Source organism: Malania oleifera, chromosome 12, assembly GCF_029873635.1.
Source record: "Malania oleifera isolate guangnan ecotype guangnan chromosome 12, ASM2987363v1, whole genome shotgun sequence".
Taxonomy (NCBI): Eukaryota; Viridiplantae; Streptophyta; class Magnoliopsida; order Santalales; family Ximeniaceae; genus Malania; species Malania oleifera.
The window spans coordinates 86,753,898-86,772,941 of record NC_080428.1 but is presented as its reverse complement, the minus strand read 5'-3'; the positions used below and the strand labels follow the sequence as shown (position 1 = coordinate 86,772,941).

General features: G+C 37.8%; 1 protein-coding gene across 1 annotated transcript in view; it reads left to right on the top strand.

Moving 5' to 3' along the window:
• LOC131144878 (ADP-ribosylation factor GTPase-activating protein AGD3) overlaps window positions 1-17,748 on the top strand; it is a 35,057-nt gene extending 17,309 nt beyond the window's left edge. Inside the window, exons 8-20 of the mRNA XM_058093806.1 lie at window positions 19-84; window positions 221-268; window positions 398-493; window positions 576-617; window positions 2,147-2,362; window positions 2,473-2,604; window positions 2,718-2,942; window positions 10,703-10,789; window positions 10,871-11,209; window positions 12,382-12,527; window positions 12,673-12,766; window positions 16,297-16,787; window positions 17,124-17,748. Coding sequence (XP_057949789.1) covers window positions 19-84; window positions 221-268; window positions 398-493; window positions 576-617; window positions 2,147-2,362; window positions 2,473-2,604; window positions 2,718-2,942; window positions 10,703-10,789; window positions 10,871-11,209; window positions 12,382-12,527; window positions 12,673-12,766; window positions 16,297-16,787; window positions 17,124-17,238 — 2,097 coding nt within the window. The 3' untranslated portion in view covers window positions 17,239-17,748. The remainder of the gene's footprint in view (window positions 1-18; window positions 85-220; window positions 269-397; window positions 494-575; window positions 618-2,146; window positions 2,363-2,472; window positions 2,605-2,717; window positions 2,943-10,702; window positions 10,790-10,870; window positions 11,210-12,381; window positions 12,528-12,672; window positions 12,767-16,296; window positions 16,788-17,123) is intronic.
• The last annotated feature ends 1,296 nt before the right edge of the window (window positions 17,749-19,044 follow it).

Sequence of the window (19,044 nt, the reverse complement as noted above, 5' to 3'; positions counted from 1 at the left end):
GGTTCTTTTACCTTGCAGGCTCGTGAGAAGTTTCTATCTTTGAGAAAAGGGACAAAGTCTGATGTGGCTACTCTTTTAGAAGAGGTACTCTCTCTCTCTCTCTCTCTCTTATTTGTTGTGCTGGCATAATGATGTCAAATTGGTCTAGTGCATGGAATTGTAATAAGTTGAGCATAAATATTGGTTCTTCAAATTCTAATATAGTTTGGAGATATTCCAGGACCTTCATAATGCAAGGTCTGCATTCGAGCAAGCTCGCTTTAACCTGGTAATTAATTTTTCTTCTCATATCTATGCCTGACAATTTTTTGTTTTGTGATTACATATTTGGATTTTGATTTTATGGCAGAACATTAAGACATGTGGATTTTGTTAATATGCATCTCTTTGGGTGTAGGTAACTGCTCTTTCCAATGTTGAAGCCAAAAAAAGGTTTGAATTCTTGGAAGCAGTTAGTGGGACGATGGATGCCCATCTTCGTTACTTCAAACAGGTAAATTATTTGGTGAACCGTTTTTCTTTGTTTGCTTCATGACTTGTACACTTTTAATGACCCTTTGTTACATGACGTGTAGGGATATGAACTCTTGCATCAAATGGAGCCATATATCAATCAGGTCTGTCAATATTTTTCTCTTTAGTTTTGAAGTTATGGCGGCTTATTTCATTAAAACACTGTAGCTTGTGGGACCATAATTATATTTTTAATCATTTTCATTTGGTAGGTTGATTGACAGAATCATTTAATTAAAACTCTTTTACTTGTGTTGGTTTTTTTATATATTCAAAAATGATATAATTAAAAGATATTTTTAAAAACAAAAATTTCCTGCCATAACTGAGGATGTTGCTTTGAAATGCTAGAATGATCGAGGAAGTTATATATTGACACCCAAACAATTGAACTAACAATTGACAAGATTAGTAGACACATTAAGATGTGGAAGAAAATAGGAAATGTTATGAAATGGCATAGCTTTTGTCCGGTTTTTCAAATTAGGTGTTTTTCATTCAAAAATAGGAGAGAGAAAAGGGAGAAAATATGAGAAAGCAGATAGTGAGTCTGTCTTTCAGGGCTTCAGGGGAGAAGATAGAGACAGCTAAGCAGAAGGGAATGCCAATGGAGAGAAGGTCAAAGCCCTTCCCTTGAATCCTCTTCATTCCTTTTTGTTTTCCACTGCTCTCATTTTGCCACAACTTGCTAAGCTTGGATATAACAAGATTGCACAGGATTACTGTCTCCTGATCACTGTTCTATATTAAATTAGTGGGGGTGATGCAGCAGCATGGACAATTTTGTTTCTAGTTTCATTTTTTATTTTTTTGTTTATGATATTTTTATTAGTATCCTTCAAGATTCTAGGGCATTCTCATGTAAGGAACTAGTATTTTAGTTAATTTAGGTTTCCGGGAATTTTTGTTTATTTAGGTTTCTTAAATTAGTTTCCTTGTCTTCCAAGCATTATGAAGCTATAAAACTGCCCCAACGTATTGGTTTTATTCATAGATTTGAATGGAGACTGAAACATATTGACTTCTAGGCTTTTAAACCATACCAGCTAGATCTCTCTTGATTATCTGAATACATTGGCGTAAACTTTTTGTGTGCTGCATGTTGAGGTAGTCTTTGTAATATAAAAAAAGTGAGGAAATGACATTATAACCCTAAGGTCACTTTAAAAAAAATGCATGATCAGTAGGATCTTCAAAGACAGACTAATGCAGAAATTAATTGATCTGATTAGCTGGTTTGCTTGGTTTTTTCATGTGCTTTCTGTGCTTCTACATCTATTAATCATTGAAGTGCAGGAGCTTCATTTCAATTTTACATATCTACTTAATAGTTCATATGTCCCTAACAAAGTGAAAGTTGGAGGAAGAATTTGTGTAGTATACCTAAAATTGTTGCATTGGTGCTTTTCATTTAGTGGAGTAGTTTGTACACTTCTGCGCTTTTTATTTCTCTTCTTGCTTGAAAGTAGATATGGTCCTCTGGGTAAGGCAAGAATGATGATAAAAAAAAATTTTTGTGCTGTTTAAAATAGTCAGTGGAAGGCTTCATCAAGAAGTTTACGAGTTCAGGTTCCTTACTGTTCTGAGTATTGACTATCATTCATTGTTGGAAACTGAGTGCTTTGTTTTCCAGGTTTTGACTTATGCACAGCAATCAAGAGAAAGGTCCAACTATGAGCAGGCAGCTCTTAATGAGAGGATGCAGGAGTACAAAAGGCAGATTGACAGAGAAAGTAGGTGGTGTTTAAATGGCTGTAATGGGTCTCCTAATGGAGATGGTATACAAGCCATTGGTAGAAGTTCACATAAAATGATAGAGGCTGTTATGCAATCTGCTTCCAAGGGAAAGGTCTGAAGGAGCAGTTTTGATTCTTAAAGAGCTCTATTTATAATATCACACAGATTTTTTATTTGTCTTCTATCTTCACACAAACACCTGAAACTAAAGCTATGTTTCAGGTTCAAACCATTCGACAGGGTTATCTCTCAAAACGTTCCTCAAACTTGAGAGGTGATTGGAAAAGGAGATTTTTTGTTCTTGATAGCCGAGGAATGCTCTACTACTATCGCAAACAGTGCAGCAAAGCATCTGTAAGTAGTTTGTTTGGAAAGTAAGTTGGCGCATGGAGGCTAAGCACCTGAAGTTGATTCTGTTTCTTATCCGGACCTCTGCTACCTTGTTTTCTTTATCCTGTTTTCTTTAGGGTTCTGCCAGTCAACTCTCTGGTCAAAGAAACAGTTCTGAACTCGGTTCTGGACTGCTCAGTCGGTGGCTTTCTTCTCATTATCATGGAGGAGTACATGATGAAAAATCTGTTGCTCATCACACAGTGAATCTGCTGACCTCAACAATAAAAGTTGATGCTGACCAGTCAGATCTGAGGTTTTGCTTCAGGATAATTTCGCCAACAAAGAACTACACTTTGCAGGTAAAATCTCATTGAAGTTGGGAAGTTGTGACTGCTACGCAGCATGTATCCTATAAGGGTTCTGTGCTTGTGTCTTGTCAATGTTGGACAGATACTCTGAAACACTCTTTTAAGTACTTTATACTTCGTGAACATGTCCACTATTTTGAAATGTATTTTTAATGTTAAATGCTTGGTCACATTGTTACTTCTTTTGAAAATACTTTACATAAATATAAGAATACATTGTAATATGTTTTTTTATTTTCTTCATGAAAATCATAATTATTTTTTGATCAATAAAAATATAGTTCATTAAAGGGCACATAGGGGGTACAATGCAAGGACAAAAACATCGCTGAAAAAGAAATTCACCCCTATAACAGGGTGTCAAAGAAGTCAAGAACAGTAAGGGAGTCAGTCATGTACAGTCCACTATACCAATTAGTAATATTGCTAGTTCATGAGTCTTCGATCATATTCAGCGGTGTAGCTGATCCTTTGAAGGCTCTTCTATCTCTTTTTGTCCACATGATCCATAAAATGCTATGGAGAATAAGAGTCAGAGCTGTCTTTTCTCTCTAATTGACCGTAAGCTTTTCCGAACCCAGATTTCTTTGTTCACACCCATAACAGTGATCACTGCTGCCTGGACAGTGCAATGGCTAATCCCAGAGGTGTCTGGTCGAAGGAGAGTGCAGAAGAATATGGTTTGACTCTCAGGCTCTCAGCATCTTCCTTGCACAAATAGGCATCTGTTAACCAGTGGCAGTTTCTTTTATTTTTGGCCTAGGAGGTAATCCTTGGAAAAATTATGAAAACCATAATTATGAAAGAACCACAATGTCAGGTCTTCCAAAAGAGAAAGATAAAAACTTTCTCAACATTTGCAATAAAAGACAAGATAAACTTTCAGAAAAATAAGAAGGAATGGAGAGGGTATATATATATTTATATTAGGTTTTTTTTTTTGATACAATGTGTTTTATAAAAGTCAAGAACTTAGCATTTGTCATATTTAAAAACATGGTGACCCAGCACACCTGCGGCACAAGTCTTCGACCCTATAAAGATCTGGTGAGGGTATGATGTGTTCATTTTTACCTGTACATTTGGAGAGGCTATTTTTGTGACTTGAGCCTGTGATCTTCAAGTTTGAGTGTCATTGGGTCAAGGCTTGCTCTCTCATGTTTTTATATATATATCTATATATAAAAGCTAGCATGCCCCTGCCATTTTGTATCCTATATATTAATGATTTTTTGTCCTTTTATTCATATTGTGTTGTTACTGGGCAAGGCTAGTACTTCAGTGAATATCGGATTTGGTATAAGGTTAATGCCTCAGCAATTTCCAAACAGGTATATGTTAATGCTTGTTCTGTATCATTTACTCAAAATGTAGCAGTAGTCCAACATATATCATAGCAATGGTTGCTATAAGGTTCTGGATTGCACACTTTGTTGTCCATGCTTATCGTCTCTTTAAACTGCATCTGTGGGGCTTGTTAAGGCTTGATACATGTAGTATATACTTTTTAGTAGTGTGAGGCTTGATACCAACCAATGGTTGATAAACTTGTACAATCATTCTAGGATCAACACTAAAAACTTATGCTGTGAATGAAAATGTAACGACAAAAGAAAGAGAGGACTGATTGTACAATCATTCTGGACCTTCTAGCAACCATTCCTATGGTATTTAGTCTGAACAGTATTGTCAACAACTATATGCAGATGTTGAGGCTTGTTATATATAGTGTTGGCCTCAACTTAATAGGATAAGTTTTCAGGTGACGAGGTAGTCTAACTGTACATGCATTTTGGATTTTGGCATATAATTGTTCCGAATAACTAAATTGATTATTCTTATGCCTGAACTGAATATTTTTCTTAAGTGTATTTTTATCAGTGAAAATTAAGTGTTATTGCATTATGACTTTCTTTTGAGTCATTATTAATTCAACTATGAGGAATAATATTTTTAAAATTTATAAATACCTCAAGTCAAAACATAGTTGAGAGAGAGAGAGAGAGAGAGAGAGAGAGCAGTGGCAAGCAAGTAGTATACATTGAAACAACGTAATTCATTAACAACACCTCCGTTAACATTGTGTGTTTAGCAAGGGAGGCAAGTAGACTAAACACGTTGACAATAGCTAGTGAGTTTTACAAGATTGATGAACACTCACCCTCTCCTAAAGAGTTTTGCATGCAATTCTCATCCTGACACTTGGAAACATCAAAGTAACCGAGGAGTCATATTGCCTTACTTGGCATATAGGGAAACAACTAGTACGTAATGAACCTACACTAATATTTACATGATGGAAACCCATCCCAAATGCACGAGACAAGCGGTCACAAGCAAGCATAATGCTCTGAACAAGCTCGGCTCGTGATGCTCTCTCACTTATGCGGTTGACGTCCTCGTAGACTTTGACGCTGGGTACACTTCTACTTTGTCCACGGACGATTGCATATCTTTCGCGGAAATCCGACTGATTTCTTCATCACCAAGGCCTTTCCACTTCACTAAGAACTCCCACCGCTTCTTCCTTGAGGATATGAACTCTCTTTCTGCAATGATATCTTCAACTTCACGCCTGTCAAGTTGCACTGTCTTCAACTCTGCTCTGCTTCATTGATTTTTGCTCGGATTGTCGGTGTTGGCGTTGAATGACTTGAGGCAGCTGACATGAAACATACGATGCACTTTCATCCAATTCGGAGGGTTGATTTTGTAAGAGGCCTTCCCGATTTTGGCCAATATGGGGATTGGTCCTTCATAATTGCGAAGTAGTCTCCTGTCTCGTCCTCATAGTGACTTGATCTATTTAGGATTGAGCTTAACAAGCACCAAGTCACCTACATCGAAGTGCTGCGGTCTTCTCCCCTGATTTGCCCACTTCTTCATCTGCTTAGAAGCTTTCTTCATATAAGCTCGGCCCCTCGGGCAATCTTTGCATTTTGTCTCCATTTTCTGGTGAAGATGTACGCACTGGAATCTTTCCTCTACACGGCTCATCCATCGTGTGAGGTAACAGCGGCTGTTGGTCTGTAACAAGCTCAAAGTTGGTTGTTGAGCTCCTTTGGGCATTGAAACAAATCTGAGCCACATCAAGTAGTTGCACCCAATTCTTCTAGTTGTTGTTGACGAAATGGCGCAAGTACTCTTCCAATGGCCCATTGAATCTCTCCGTCTTTCTATCTGTCTGTCAATAGTAACTCGAAGAGATTTCAAGTTGTAATTGAGGATTTTGAAAAGTTCTGTCTAGAAGTTGCCGGTGAATCTTGAGTCTCGATCACTAACAATGTCTTGTGGAACACCCCAAAAAAAAAGGGCAGCCCAATGCACAAAGCTCTCGCGTATGCGGGGTTCGGGGAAGGTGTGGACCACAATATTAGGGAACACCCCATTATTTCACAATTTTCTTAAAGAACAATTGTGTCGTCTCCTTTGTTAAACAGTGCTTCGGTGCGGCTATGAACGTACCATACTTTGAAAACCTGTCTATAACCACAAGTATAGGTCCTGCATCTCCCACTGTGGGTAGGTTGGTGATGAAGTCCAGGGAGACTTTCCCACGGTTTAGATGGTACTGGTAGCCTGGTAGGGGCTCTAGCAGCCCTACACTTTTCTTCTGCTCCACCTTGTCTTGTTGGCAAGCATCATCACGCATGTGTGGCCATAATACCTCTGCTTCATTGGTTCTATCATTGGAGTCATTCTCCGCGAATACCCTTCTATGAACTTCGTGTAATAGTTGGTAAGGCCAAGAAAGGAACGAAATTCCTTCACTGTCGTGGGCATCTTCCATTCTTGAATCGCCTTTACCTTCTCCATATCCTTCCGGATATGACCTTGCTCAATTACATGACCAAGGAATTTGTTACACCTTTCGTAGATGCTCTTTATGTTTCCTCTGAAACAACACCGGTGCTCCCAACGGTGTTGTGGAAGGGCGAACATATCCCGCTTCCAACAATTCATAAAGTTGTTTCCTCCACTCTGCTAGCTCTGGAGGCGCCATCCGATATGGCCTGTAGTAGGTGGTTTCATTCTTGGAAACAACTCGATCTCATGCTCCACACCCCGTTGTGGAGGCAAATTGTGAGGCAGCTTACTCGACATCACCTCTTTGTACTCATGCAACATTGCTTGGATGGTCGTAGGCACCATCTCTTGGCCTACTTCTTCATCTACCACCACTGTGGCTAGATATGTCTACTTACCCTTTTTTAATCCCTTCTTAAGTTGCATGGCTGAAAGGAACTTCCCATCGTCTCCTTTCATTGCAACGGCTTGCACCATGCAAGGGTGATCTCCCATCAGACATAGGGAACCTGTAGAAGGCATCAGCGCTGCCTTTGTCCCCCTCAGGAACTCCATTCCCAAAATGACTAGAAAGTCATCCAAAAGCACAGCTGTGAAATTCGCATGACCTTCCCACTGTCCAAGCTTCACAATCACTTGCTTGGCTATTTCCTAAGTAGGTTGGGCCACAGAATTCATTGTTTTCATGCGTCCTATATCCTTCCCCAAGGATAAGTTGAGTCTCCATGTTTCCAGCTGCAAAACAAAATTATGAGTAGCCCCAATATCCACCATAGCGCGGGTGCTCTTCCCATTGATCCTCAAGTCCACAAACATTAGTCCTTTTGCTTGTGTAACTTTTGGAGCTTTTGCCCGTTTTTCCAATTCACTCACCTAATGCATTGCACCCACCCTCGGGGTATCCTCCTCTTCCTCATCACTTTCTAGCACTTGTCCCGAAGTGGAAGTTTGTAACGCATTGAGTGTTCCCTTGTGTGGGCACTCAATAACTCTGTGAGGGCCTCGATACAAGTAGCATGAAATTTTACCCTTTCCATTGGGTGTGTTGAACCCTCGAGATGATGAAGCTTTCTTTGAAGTTGAGGCCCCACTTTTGGGTTTCCCCTTCTTGAAAGACTTTCTGCTGTTTTCTCCTCCGCCAAACTCTTTGGACGAAATGGTGTTATCACCAACATAGTCAGTCAAGTGTTTTGCGGCGGCTTGTGCGGTAGACAAGTCTTGAACTCTTTGCCTATGAAGTTCCGTTCTTGCTCACGGTTTTAACTCCTCAAGAAAATAGAATAGCTTACCTTTTTCAATATGTCCCGGATATCCAACATCAAAGCAGAAAATTTTTTCACGTATTTCCTGATTGACCTAGTATGTTTGAGGTCTCTCAGCTTTTTCCTAGCATTGTACTCAACATTTTTCAGGAAAGAATTGGGCCTTGAGCTCTCTTTTCAAGTCTGCCCAACTATCCACTACATAGCGTGAAAGTACTCACCATTCGAGTACATGGTCACAGTATCCACTTTCACCTGTTCTGAGGCCGTCCTTATAGCGTGAAAGTATTGCTCCATATTAAACAAGAAGTTCTCCAACTCCTTGGAATCACTAGCACCCCTATACGTCCTGGTTCTGGTACCTTGGTCTTGCTAAATCTCGGAGCGTTAGAGTTTACCCTAGTAAGAACCATCAGATTCATCTTTGCATCTAGATCAGCTGTCTGAGACTGCAAAGTTTCCACAGTATGGTGAAAGTCCTCCGACATTTTTCCTATCAAACTTGCTTGATGCTTTTGTGATTCCATCACTTCATCAATAAGTCCCCTCAGTTGGGCCACCTCTGTGGCCACATTGTTGGCTGTTGTCTTAGCTTTTGCTTCTAGCACGCTGATTTTCTCAACATTGGTTGGTGCCATGGTCATTTACCAAAACTTTCCCAATCCCACAATGAAGGTAACTGAATTCACGTAGCATTTCATTGAGCTCTGATACCAGGTGTCACGGGCAGACTATTTCACACCTTTGTGAAAGGGCTGTGCGGCGCTAGCTAAAGCACTCTTGCTTAACTAGCTAGTTTATCGTTTACCATAATTCATCCACGAAACACTTTCATTATCATTCAATCAAATATCAGCGGAAGCAGTAAGCAATTATGAAAGTAGTGGCAAGCAAGCAATAAACATTAAAGCAACGTAATTCATTGACCACACCTTCGTTAACATTGTGTGTTTAGCGAGGGAGGCAAGTACGCTAAACACGTTGATAGTAATTAGTGAGTTTACAAGATTGATGAACACTCATCGTCCCCTAAAGAGCTTTACATGCAATTCTCATCCTGACACTAGGAAACATCAAAGTGACCGAGGAGTCATACTGCCTTATTTGGCATATAGGGAAACAATTAGTAGAAAATAAACCTATACTAGTATTTATATGATGGAAACCCATCCCAAACGCATGAGACAAGCAGTCACAGGCAAACATAATGCCCTGAACAAGCTCGGCTTGTGACCATGGGATGCATTTTGATGTTTTGTGTGAGGATGTTATTTTCTTGCATTTGTAGTTGTTCTACCTTGTTAATATCAAAGTGATTCTAGTTTGTTTTACTCTTGAATTTATTTGAATTTTTTTTCATTTAATAAAAAAATTTAGAAATACCTCAACATCCTCTTTTAAATACAGTTGCTATTATACATTCATTTGTATATGTGTGTGTACAACGACAAAAATAACAAGCCTCAAGTCCCAATAAGTGGGGTCAATGAATCCTTTTTCACCAATTCACTCAATCCAAGCATTTTCTTCAACTAACTCAAGAGCTGTTAAATCTTTTCTCGCTATCTCATTCCAAGTTATTTTAGGTCTGCTCCTCCTTCTTCTAGTATCATTAATAGTAATTTGCTCGTTCCTCTTCACTGGTGCATTAATTGGCCTACATTTCAATGTCCAAACCATCTAAGCTGGTGCCCCTCACTTATCTTCCACCGATGCTATGCCTAATTCATTGTGAATATGTTTATTCCTTAATTTATCATTTACTGTTACACCACTCATTCACCCTTAATAGTGATCCCAAAAATTTCCTTTAGTGGGGCCAAAGAAATATATAATTAATGAAATATAAATAATTTTTCTATATTTTCCAAAACATGTAATTAAAATGCACATAAATTCAATTTACACAAGAAATAATTGTTTCAAATAACATTCATTTACTTAAAAAGGCTTTCAAAAGAGATACTCCCTAACATTTTGTCACAATTAATTTCCCTATTTTGCGTAAAATTCTAAAGTTATTCCTACTTTTTGTGTTTAAGAATGGGGAGAAAAATAGTATTTTCAATGGGGACAATCTCTTAGTTTACCAAAAATTCCTTTTAATCTTCAAAATTTTAGCAGGAGCTCTTGCCCCCACTCAACTGTATGTGGGTCCACAACTGACCTTAGCATGCGCATTTCAGCCAGTTTTTCCTTTTGAATATGTCATTTCTTAGTTGTCTAACATTCTAATCCGTATGTCATGGCTGGTCTTATAGCCGTCTTATAGAGAACTCTCCTTTTAATTTTATTAGTGGTATTCTATGATTGCATAGCACACCCAAAGCACTCCATTTTACCCGACTTGCTTTAACTCTATGTATTACATCCTCTTCGATTTCTCCCTCTACTTGCATAATATATCATAGATATCAAAACCTACTATATGTGTAAACATTAATGTGAATATATATGTTAGTATGGTTGCATGCATGCATGCATGCATGCCTGTATGTTTGTGTGTGGGTGTATCTACTTCTATCCATTTCATTGCACAAGTTGTATTCCTTTCCACTTGACAAACTTTTATTGGGCGCTTGTAACAAATTTTTCACTGGTTGCCTGTGTCAAACACCTTTGGGATGGTGAAGATTCTTTAAAATTAGAACCTTAATAATTCATGTCTTCTTGTCAGTGCAGGCAGAAAGTGCCCTGGATCAAATGGATTGGATTGAAAAGATAACGGGGGTTATTGCATCATTACTAAGTTCCCAGGCTCCTGAAAGGGTAATAATTTTGAGTGGACAAAGTAACTGTGCACCTCATGTTTTCCAACCATTTGATGATTATATTCCATATATATTTCAGTGTTTGCCTGCTAGTCCCATGGGAAGTGGTCATCATCGGTCTGCTAGTGAGAGTAGTTCATTTGAAAGTGCTGATTTTGATCACAGTGTACTTGAAGAGTACGCATGTGATAGGAGCCATGCCACATCACATCATGACCGCCCATCCAGAAATTTGTTACAGCAGCGGTCCTCTGTAAAAAGCGAGAAGCCAATAGATGTGTTACGAAGAGTATGTGGGAATGATAAATGTGCTGATTGTGGTGCTCCAGAACCAGATTGGGCATCCTTAAATCTTGGTGTTCTTGTCTGCATTGAGTGTTCCGGTGTTCATCGTAATCTTGGTGTACACATATCAAAGGTGGATTATCTATAATTAGTTGCCTTCCATGTCTTAAATTTCCTTGAAATTGTTGAAATTTCTGCTTCCATCCCCACATGATTGAAATGATAATCAACTCTTGCCATACAAAATTCCCATTGAAATTTTGATAAATCATCTATACTTTATCGAACTCCCAAAATTTCAATGAAATTTGTCAAAAATTTGAGCATGGAACGATTTCCTTGAAATTTTGTATTAATAATTTTTTTAACTTTTGAAAATAAAAATATTACTAGAAGTATGTAAATAGTAGTTTTCAGACTCTTGAAAATTTTTGGATCTCTGAACTTAAATTTGAGCTATAATATTTATTGTCTAAATTAGTTGTATTTGCACAAGAACTGATATTTAACTGATTTATGATTTTTTATTGATATTAATTAAATATGAATTCAATATGGTTATTGTATTATATTGCACCCAGGCCCTGCGTGTTATTGATGTGTTCTATTTATATTTTAGTTATAAACCATGCATAATTATATTTATTAATTGTTTCTGAAGTTTCATTGAAAAAAAAAAAAGGTCCATGCTTTGCCGTTGATTTCCATTATTTTTAAAAATTGAAATCAAAACCGAAATTGAAATTTCTGTACTTTTTGAGCCATCAAGATTTGAAATCAAAATTTAAGACGTTAATGCCTTTTTAACAAGTTGATCTCATGAAACTTGCTTTCTAAAGCATATTTCATGTGTGTTAATGCCTACTGTCAGCTCTTAAACTTCTAATTATGCGACACCTTTTGCTCAATTGTAATTGCTAGAATGATTACTGAGGATTTCTTGTACTGGACAAAGTCATCTTGCCTCCCATTTAAATCAAGCCATGTGCTTCAAATGTAATTTGCGTACAGGATCATTAGCAGATAAAGTACCCTGCATAATATTGAACCCCGTTGGGATACTCTAATTTGTATAGCACTAAGTCTGATTATTTTGAATCAGTATAGCTGAAGGACGATAGATATTTTGTTTCTTGATTTATAAGATTTGAACTCTATTCCCTTACCTTATGCCGGGCCGTTAGGAGGCCGTTACCTTGTAATAGATCTAATACATGCCATCCCCTGCATTCACATTGGTGCTGAATTTGCACTGTTCTATTTGCTCATTTGTGCTGCTGTTTTCATGTTTGGCCTCCCCTGCAGGTAAGGTCACTAACCCTTGATGTTAAAGTGTGGGAGCCTTCCGTTATATCTTTGTTTCAGTCTCTGGGTAATACATTTGCAAACTCAGTCTGGGAGGAACAATTGCAATCACGAGGTGCCTTTCAGGTTGATCTCGTCCCTACAGGGTAATTTATCCTCAGTACAAGTTGCATTGGGTTTTTTCATCCTGAAGAAATATGAAAATATTTTTAAATTTGTTTTAAGTTGGTCTAAAATTTGGTTTTTAGGCAATGTTACTAATATTTTTAAGTTATCATTCTTGTTCTGAAGCTTATACAAGGCTGAAAAGTCACATCTTCTCTTTCTAAGCAAGCCTAGTCATGCTGATGCAATTTCAATAAAGGAGAAGTTTATTCATGCAAAGGTATATAAGATCTTGTCCTTTTCTTCCAGTTCTTTTGGTATTTTATTTCTTGAAAACAATTGCATGCCTCTAAGAATGCTAGATTTGTTGCTTAAGTTTTTATGCATCTCTGTGCAAGTACTGTGTTCATAGTTTATGATGTCAAACTCTTGCCGAGATGTAAATGAAGGCCTGCTTAGATGTAAATATGTCAATTTATTGGAATTTTACACTTTTTAATACTAGATGATTCTAGTCAATGTTTACACATCATCACTGACAGGAATATATGCCTTTATAGACATAAATCTGCCACTATATTGATTTGTGTTTGTGCATGCCCACATGTGTATGTGTGCTCACATATACTGTAAGGTGTATGTCCTTTTAGAGCATAGGTATCTCAAAACTTATCATAGGGGTGGTCATGGTTCAACTCCCCTGCTTATTATTTTTTATTTTTCATTTTGCGTGTGCTTATGTGTCTACTTCTGTACTGCACCTATGCGTCTGTGCATCTGTGCAGTGTTAGGCTTGCATATGCCACTTCCTACTGTAGAAATAGTGGAAACTTTCTGGGACTAGTGAAGTATGTTCCTGTAAGCTCCTACTACTAAATTATTATGTTGACCCTTCAAGTAATTTCATTTGTTCTTTCATAAGTTATGTGCTGTTCTTTAGAAGCTATGAGTAGAAATATATGAGAAATGAGGAATATCAGTTTGCTATACCTGTTAATTGAAATTTTATTTTAAGTCTGAACTCTTGGAAGGACTTCTTGGTAACAAAAGGAAATGGCAGATTGAAACTAGCCTCTTTTTTCCTTTATTAATAGTGGACATTTTTTTTTTGGGATCAGTAAATAGAAATTATGTTAAAAGAGGCATCAAAGGCATGCCACCCAAGTATAAGTTAAAACAACAGGAATGATCAAGAAAATCAAGGATTACTAGAGGGTCCCTTCCAACATAATGCCAGCCATAGATCATAGCAATCCACTGGTCCATGGCAGGCTGAATAGGAGAACTAGTTCCTTTGAAGGCTCTTCTGTTCCTTTCAAGAAAATCAAGGATTACTAGAGGGTCCCTTCCAACATAATGCCAGCCATAGATCATAGCAATCCACTGGTCCATGGCAGGCTGAATAGGAGAACTAGTTCCTTTGAAGGCTCTTCTGTTCCTTTCTCTCCACACTGCCCAAAAAATAGCAAGGGGGGGCCGCCGTTCTTCAAAACAGCTTCCAAGGGAAGATAGTGCTGCTCTCAGCTGGGAACTAAGGTGTTTCTAGAATGAGTTAGCTGTGAAGTTTCCATCTTTGCTCAATGCCCATATGGACTTATCAGAATTAGCCTCACATTGAGTCTAATAGAAACTGCTGAAAAAATATGTAAGGGTATCAATTCCCAATCAAAAGCATTCCTATTCATAGGAATATACCAAACAATCCCTTGACTGTTGAATTCCATGTGCTGTCTTATATGAGCATCTTTGTCATATGCTAATCTGAAGATGGAAGGGAAAGAGGATCTGAGTTGGGATTTGCCATCCCAAATATCGTGCTTTAAACACATCCTCTCCATTCCTCACTTGAATGTAGATGAGAGGGAAGAAAATCTCCATCCTTCCCAAATATATCTCCAAACACCTGTACTATGAGCTTCCTTTGAAACTTTTGAGGTCCAACCATTATGATGGAGGCCATACTTAACCGCAATTACATCTCTCCAGAAATGCTTTTTCTCTATCATGAATCACCAAAGCCATTTCCTCCAAAGGGCTGTAATAAGAGATCCAAGGCCAAGGCTGATTTTTGTAAATATTGTTTAACATCTCTCCATTTATTGACATGATCTTTGAAAACCTCGCCCATGTTTCTCCGAAGGAATCTTCTTTGGATGCCCTCCAATCTCTTGGCAACCACTAGGGATAGGGAAAAACGAGACATGAAGTAAACCGGGAGATTGGACAGATTACTTTTAGTAAGAGTGAGTCTGCCACCTTTAGACAAAATGTTACTTTTCCAACCTGCAAGTTCTTTTCGAACCTGCCGACATTGGGATCCGATATACCCTATCCTTAAACTTGGCTCCTAAAGGGAGGCTGAGATAGGTAATGGGTAAGGCTTCGAGCTTACTGCCAAGGATAGATGCAAGCAATGGATCACAATCGCAGATCCCCATTGGAATGTTTTTTTCCCTATGTTCACTTTTAAGCCTAAAACTACTTCAAAACCGAGGAGGATACATCTTAGATTAAGAATTTGCTCAGGCTATAGTATCATCTGCAAAAAGGAGGTCGGTGATTTCCATAGGGATGGGGCCAATGCTGGCCTTCCAAGAAGGTCACCTTCATCTGCATTAGTTATCATCAGACTCAGCACTTCCATGACTATGAAAAACAAAAGGGGAAAAATGGGGTCACCTTGTCTTAGACCACGAGGCAATCTCTGAAGAAACCAGAAGGGCAGCCTTTACCAGAACCGAAAAAGATGAGGATGATATACACTGATGGATCCACATGCACAAGTTTTCCCAAAACCTATTCTTCTGAGAATGTACGATATATATATATATATAATATCAATAATTTGGGTCACCCATCTGGACCAACCTGATGGCTATACTGGCTGATCAAGCGCCTGAGTTTCAAAACAGTGACCATTCTAAGGCAAACAGCTATGCAAAAAATTTTATTAATCCATAACATGGAATAGACAAGGAATGACTACTACCAATTTCCACCACGGATATAATTCTCATCATATTCCATATTGGATAGAATATTTACCTCTAGCCTGATTGCATGCATAATAGTTCCACTATAAATTGGCGAGGGAAAGTTTTGGAGTCCTCCATAGCAGCCTTCTTACAATCTATTTTGCGTGTGAAAAGAATTTTGCTTTAGAAGGAAAATAGTTGAGATTTTCCATTATCGAGTCCAGTAGTTAAACCTCATGGCTTTGTGTGCCTGCTATTTGGGAAAATTGGTTAAATTTCCAAATTAGTCACAAAGTTAAACCTGTGTCTAATCCCCACATTGAACATGATATGGACACCTAAACTTGTTTCAATTGTGAGTAACCCATCTTATTGCCATCTCTAATTCAAGGAGGCTGTTGGCAATGCTCTCTGTATCCCCCCCTCCCAATAACCAAAAAAAAAGATGTCTGCATCTCTCTCATGTGATCATTTAATTTTCGTATGAAAAGCTGAGAAAGATAAATAGTGGACTGGACGTTTCTCAGCCTGTCTGCTCAATATTGTCCTGCTCAATTTAATCGAATCAATTCTCAGGAATCTCTTAGTTTTCCTTGAATGGAGAATTGAATAAGACCTCAGCAAGTGTTTTCTGTGAATAATGTGTCCTTGTTAAATATATGTGTTCCCTGTTTATTGATCTTCTAAGGTGTTGCAACAGGGTTAGTCTGAGCATGTGAGACCCTTTAATATTGTCCTGTGCTACTTGCTGTTTCTATTTGTTTGTTTCTTTTTTGGGAGTTGCACTGGATATGTTAACAGGAAGGTCTTTTCTTTTCTTTTCTTCTGATTACAGTATGCAGAAAAACTTTTTATTCGCAAGACAAAAGATCATCAATACCCACGTTCTTTGGCACAACAGATATGGGAGGCTGTTCGTACCAATGACAAGAAAGCTGTATATCGTCACATTGTTAATTCTGAAGCAGATGTGAATTTTGTGTATGCGCAAGTGCCATGTAGCTCATCAATAACACTTGCAAAAGTGATGCTATCGCAAGAGGAGAGAAGCCTTGACCGCAGCTCTAGCTGCTTGACAGGGGACTTGTTAGACAGGTCATATGCAAGCTCATCAAACTTGGCAGGTAATAGTGAAGGCCAGACTTTGGAGGACTTGGATGGGTGCTCTCTGCTTCATCTTGCTTGTGAAACTGCTGATATTGGTATGCTGGAGCTTCTTCTACAGTATGGTGCAAACATAAATGCATCTGATTCAAGAGGGCGAACACCTCTCCATCGCTGTATTCTTAAGGGCAAGGCTACATTTGCAAAATTGCTGCTTTCAAGGTATTTTTTGAGTCTTGCTTCTTCATGGTATAATGAAAGCTTAGGTGATATTTCTGTTAGGAAATTTCATTTGAGGTTGCCATTATCTTACCTGATGTTTGGTATGCTGTAACGGAATGAGTTACGAGTGAAATGGAAAAAAAAAAATATATATATATATATATAGACGAATATGTAGAATTATACCTATTCCATTATTGTGTACCAAACAAATCAATAGTTATTGAATTTATCCTCTAATTGTCAAGTCATTCTTCTTCTCTGGCGCCATCTGACGGTGTCCTAATTAGCCATCATCTATGAATGCTACTCTTAAGTTCTTCTATTTTCTTGCAGGGGAGCGAATCCACGTGCTGTAACTAGGGAAGGTAAAACTCCCTTTGAGCTTGCAATAGAGACAAAGTTCGATGATGGTGAGGTTGTAGTTCTATTATCAGACTCAAACAGATGACCATCTTCTTATGAATTGATGCTCTGCCCTCGTTGAAGTTGGTAGTACCATAAAAAGAAGGAAAGTATCTTTTTTCTTGTGTAATTATATTTTCGATGTGTCTGAAGGCCGATTCTCCGGCGAAGGGGAAGCACCCATCTCCACCTGGTTTGAGGTCATGGTGGAGATTGATAGGTTGGGATGCCTGCTGCCTGCCTGCCTGTGAGTGCAAATTGGCCCCCAGCAGTGTAAGTTAATAGTTGCCCCCAAAATGATTCTCGATTGAGAGCTTCAGGATGCTTTCTGTCCAGGAGGCTTCCTGTAATGTAATTTGCTTTTTTTTATTTTTATTTTAGTTTGGTTTTGAGGCTTGTGGGTATTATTTAGGTGAGGTCATCGTTTGTTGTTGTATATTGGTTTCTTTTGGTAAATCGTCAGTTAGAATGAAGAGGTTTGGTGTAACAAAACTCTGAATGTTCTTATTGGATTAAAAAAAAAAAGAAAATGAAATTTTGATTTTGTTTTTGGTTTTTTCCTTGTTTTAAAGGAATGGTTGAGAGAATGGTTTGGCATTTCAAGTTGGCTCTACTATTCGTAGAGAAAAAAAAAACTAAAAAGGAAAAAAATATAAAGAGAAAAAAAAGTTGAATGCATAGTCAGCTTGTTTCTATAGGTTTCATTTCTGAATGACATCCAAAGCATTCATCCAAAGGATGTGTTTGTAACCTTCAACGCTTAGGAAATGACCTAAGCTCTTGGCTAATTGTTTTTTCTACATGTGAAGTGTAAAGATTGCACGGGGTATGGGAGTACCAAGATTAATTTCATTGAGATTAGCTAATGAAAGTGGTAATAAAGAGTTAGTGCGGATGGTAAATTATTGTTGCATTACGTCATTTGTCATTTGATTAGAAGTACTCATTCGGGCTAGTTCAAGGTTTCCAAAAGTTCCGAGAGGAAAATGACATTGAGGCTAATATTCGAACTACCAAAAAGACCAACACCTGTTTTGGTATGGTTGCAGAAGACAGAAGAGAAAGTTCGTTTGAATAAATGGAGGAACCAAAAGAAGGGGGCAAAGTAACAGTGGAAAGGATCCTCTTTAGAGCAAAACTCCAGCTTTGATGTGAATCAATTGATCCTATAGGACACCTGGTCAGTCTATGTTAATAGTTCAAGTCTTCTTCTAATCATCATAACTCTCAAGTAGAATTTGAGTCCAATTGAACTTTGTGACTTGAGTTGGTTGTCCTAATACAAGTATTCCACTCTAGTATTCCTTTGATGCATCATTTGTACGTGTATTTATTTCTGCCCTAATTTAATTTTCAAAATTATTTCTACTGAAACACTGTTGGACACACTTCGCAGTTAATTTAAAATAGAGGTAAAATTCATATGGTTTTCTTTTGCGAACACATTTAACTCAAATTATTATAGCAAAAAACCGAATAGGGTGAATGCCACCTTTCACTTCTTATGCTCTAGGATTTGCAAATATTATATTCATATGTAAAGAAAAATTATATTTGCACCTAAGAGTTAACATGTCGATATGTACTTTCGCAATATGCTTAAAACCACAAGCTAGAAAGCTTCACTATAATGTTATAATAACTACCTTAAAAGTTTGAACTTTCAATCGTCACATAAAAATATATAGTCCTCGTATGATATATAATGGAAAGGTTTTAGGTCCAAAAGGGCCTAGGGCTACAATTAGGGCAGTTTAGTATGTGGAATGTCTTTCAATGTTCATAAGAATATGATAAAATTTTATGAAAATACAATAAAAATTTAATTGTATACAAGTGTAATAATTTAAAA